This window comes from Anopheles cruzii, chromosome 2, assembly GCF_943734635.1.
Source record: "Anopheles cruzii chromosome 2, idAnoCruzAS_RS32_06, whole genome shotgun sequence".
Taxonomy (NCBI): Eukaryota; Metazoa; Arthropoda; class Insecta; order Diptera; family Culicidae; genus Anopheles; species Anopheles cruzii.
In genome coordinates, this window is record NC_069144.1 from 42944645 (window position 1) to 42947686 (window position 3042).

At 49.7% G+C, this 3042-nt stretch overlaps 1 protein-coding gene across 1 annotated transcript; it reads left to right on the top strand.

Moving 5' to 3' along the window:
• Positions 1-577: 577 nt before the first annotated feature.
• On the top strand, positions 578-1282 carry LOC128267862 (peritrophin-1-like). Its single transcript, XM_053004809.1, has 2 exons — positions 578-662; positions 730-1282. The coding sequence occupies exons 1-2, from the start codon at positions 656-658 to the stop codon at positions 1194-1196; spliced, it is 474 nt and encodes a 157-aa protein (XP_052860769.1). The 5' UTR covers positions 578-655; the 3' UTR covers positions 1197-1282.
• Positions 1283-3042: the final 1760 nt, after the last annotated feature.

Sequence of the window (3042 nt, forward strand, 5' to 3'; positions counted from 1 at the left end):
TTGGTCATTGGCCAATTTGCGTACTGCCCCATGTTGACTAAAGCTTAATTAATTTAGTGCGAGAATTATGTTGTAATAGCGAATTAGGATTTTTAATTCTCATTGCGCTATTAAGCCATTTCAAGGGAATTGCCGTTGGCTACGGAGTGCAGGGTTTGTACTGATTTATTTTTCATTCCCATGGCCGGCGTCAGATTACGAGTTCTGGTTTCAGCTTAGCGATAACAAATTACCTATTAGTAAGCCACAACCATTTCCATTGTAAGCCTACAGAACTCTTATTAGTAGAACTCATCAAATGTCCATTCAGCGGAACTATCGCTCAAGACCCAAAGGGGGATGTTTCCCAAGCCTTTCCAAGAGGATGCACTCCACTTTCACGCGTATCGCGTATCATTATGGCAAATATTGTATGCTTGATTTAAAGAATTCGATGAATCACGAGCGATACAGACGCTCTGATTGTTCAACCACAGTTTTGAAGTGGTTTGAAAGTTAGATTCACTTTCAAGCTGATAACTTCGGGGAATCGTTTGCTCAGATATGGATCCCATAAAAAGGCACACGCAATCCGCATATTGGCATCATTTCAGCTCCATTGACTCAAGTGAATAGCGTATACTCCGCGCACGCCATACCTAACCCTAGCTCCACAATGAAAGGTAGTTGCTTTGTGCGTTTTAAATTGAATTTAGTGATCTAATGAGCGTTTCGATTTTCTTTTCCCAGTGTCAGTGTTTATTGGGGTCTGTGTTGTTCTTTTCGCACCGAATGCGCTTGCCGAAGGCCGGTGTCCACCGAGAGATGATCCCCTGCTGCCCCCCGTACTACTGCCGCATCCGACCGATTGCGATAAGTTCGTGATCTGCAGTCATGGATTTGAAGTGACGAGTAAATGCCCACCCGGTTTGGAATGGAACGATCGGCGGAAACAGTGTGACTACCCGTCGGAAGCTCAGTGTGTACCGCAGGACGGCAGCAGCAGTACCGTAATTGCCGCAACCGCCGACGGCTGTCCGCCCGTGTACGATCCCGATCATATGGTCTACATTGCGCACGCCATCGATTGCACCAAGTACTACATCTGCGACCCGTACGGCGTGCCACTTCAACAGGACTGCCCGCCGGGGCTTCACTGGAACCCGCGGGTGGACTATTGTGACTTTCCCGAGTTGGCTTCGTGCAAAGTGGCTTAGTGCCGGAGTGGCGTTGGATTTCTCCGGCGCTAAGCGTGAAGTGGCCCGTAAGGGCGTTGTTGACTTGAATATAGTAATAGATAAGATGTAAGGTACAAACATCCCCGCGGTTCTTCTGGTTTTTTTAAGTGTCTGCCATGACATCAACATCCGTCGTGTTCACCCATCACATGGACTTATTTTAAACGCCCGCTCTGAACCAGCTCCGGCTGGAGCTTGTGTTGGGTTCGCCTTCGGTCGGTTGGTCCCCCGGTTCCGACCTGGTTTGGGGAGTTTTGAAAATAAATTTTATCCTTCCTCCAACTGTTACACACACAGCAACCGGAATTGGTGGAACGATCGTACGTGGCGACGCGATGGCCAGCAGTTTGCCAACTGTCATCAGGAGCACGTGCGCCACGGTGGCACGTGAACGCACATGTGAACCGAGTCGGGCTTCGTTTCGGAATGGCTCTTGGTTCGCGTTGCTGTACGAGCGGGTTTTGGGGGTGCATAAAAATGTTACTTAAAATTGCGTCTTACGTATTCGTCACCGGTGCCGAGTTGGTCGTTTTGCGTATACTGGCCGAAACGGAGGTGAGCTTGTGTGTCTTTCACGGCTTTTATCTTCTGCTAGACACAGATACGAGACAGTCGTAGCCATCGCAGCGATGGTTTTCAAATAATCAAATTTTGTCATAAAGACCAACATTAGACAGACCACATAAATCGATGAACAGACAAACAGCAACAAGCAAATGGTTCAGTGGCTCTTGCATCCATCTGTATTCGTTTCTTGAACACATGATTGCTAAACGCAAATTGATTTCAAACAAAGAAACATTAGCTTATTAAAACATTACATGCGACACTGCCGATGAAGAGTTTATGCTGCAGTGTAAGTGTTATCGACGCTTTGCCACATATAAACATACAGCCAATCCGATTATTTTCCGAACGGCGGCACACTGGCGACCGTCGCATAATCTTCGACTGGCCGCCAGCGTGCCACGTGCTGGTGGCACTCAGTGTCCGCCGAATATGGCATCCTATCGAAGAATTTTATACGAAGCGAAAACATAGCCTGCAGCGTCCAAGCTCTCCGCGGGGGGCTTCTGCAAGCGGCGCTCGAGGGGGACGCACTGGTGATGCTCCGACCCGATGACGATGACGTCGGATCGAAGGTCGGAAAAATAAAATCACGAACGTGACGGAAGGTGCGACGGGCAATGCGACGGTCCACTGCTCGAAATGACCAATCGAGCCGGGGGCTTCACCGACGGATTATGGAAAGGATGCATGAGCGGATATCGGGGGTCAGGTGGCGTCCGACGAACGGGGTGACAGCATTAAGCGGAGAGTGTTCAAATATGAACAACCGCCAACGAACGCAAACATGACATCGTGTTCGGGGGGGCACATTACTGGTGCGTTCGGAGATCCGCGCGGCTGCGGCGCACGGATTGTGGTCGGTGTCGGCGAGTGTCGCCTAGGGGTTTAAATTATCGAAAAGCCGCTGGCCCAACCCGGGAGGGGGTCCACCCGAGGGTGGGGGAGGGCTGGCTGGACCACTTCACACAAAAAATCACGACGATATTTTTCGGGGTTCCGGGGACCGCAAAAATGCATTCGCCTGCAGTCGCGGGCCACCACACCGGAGACGACCGCCAGCGGCCATTGGGTGTCCATAAATTATTGAAATTATAAAATTTATGTTGATGAATTTGACAACCATTATGTTTATTAATTTATTGTAGTCGCACCGGGCCGGCTGTGAGGGTTTGCTCGGTGCACAGCGGCGGCTGCTATTTGTTCACTGTCACCACTGTAATGGACAGCCGGACAGCCTTTTTTCGGCATTTTTTTT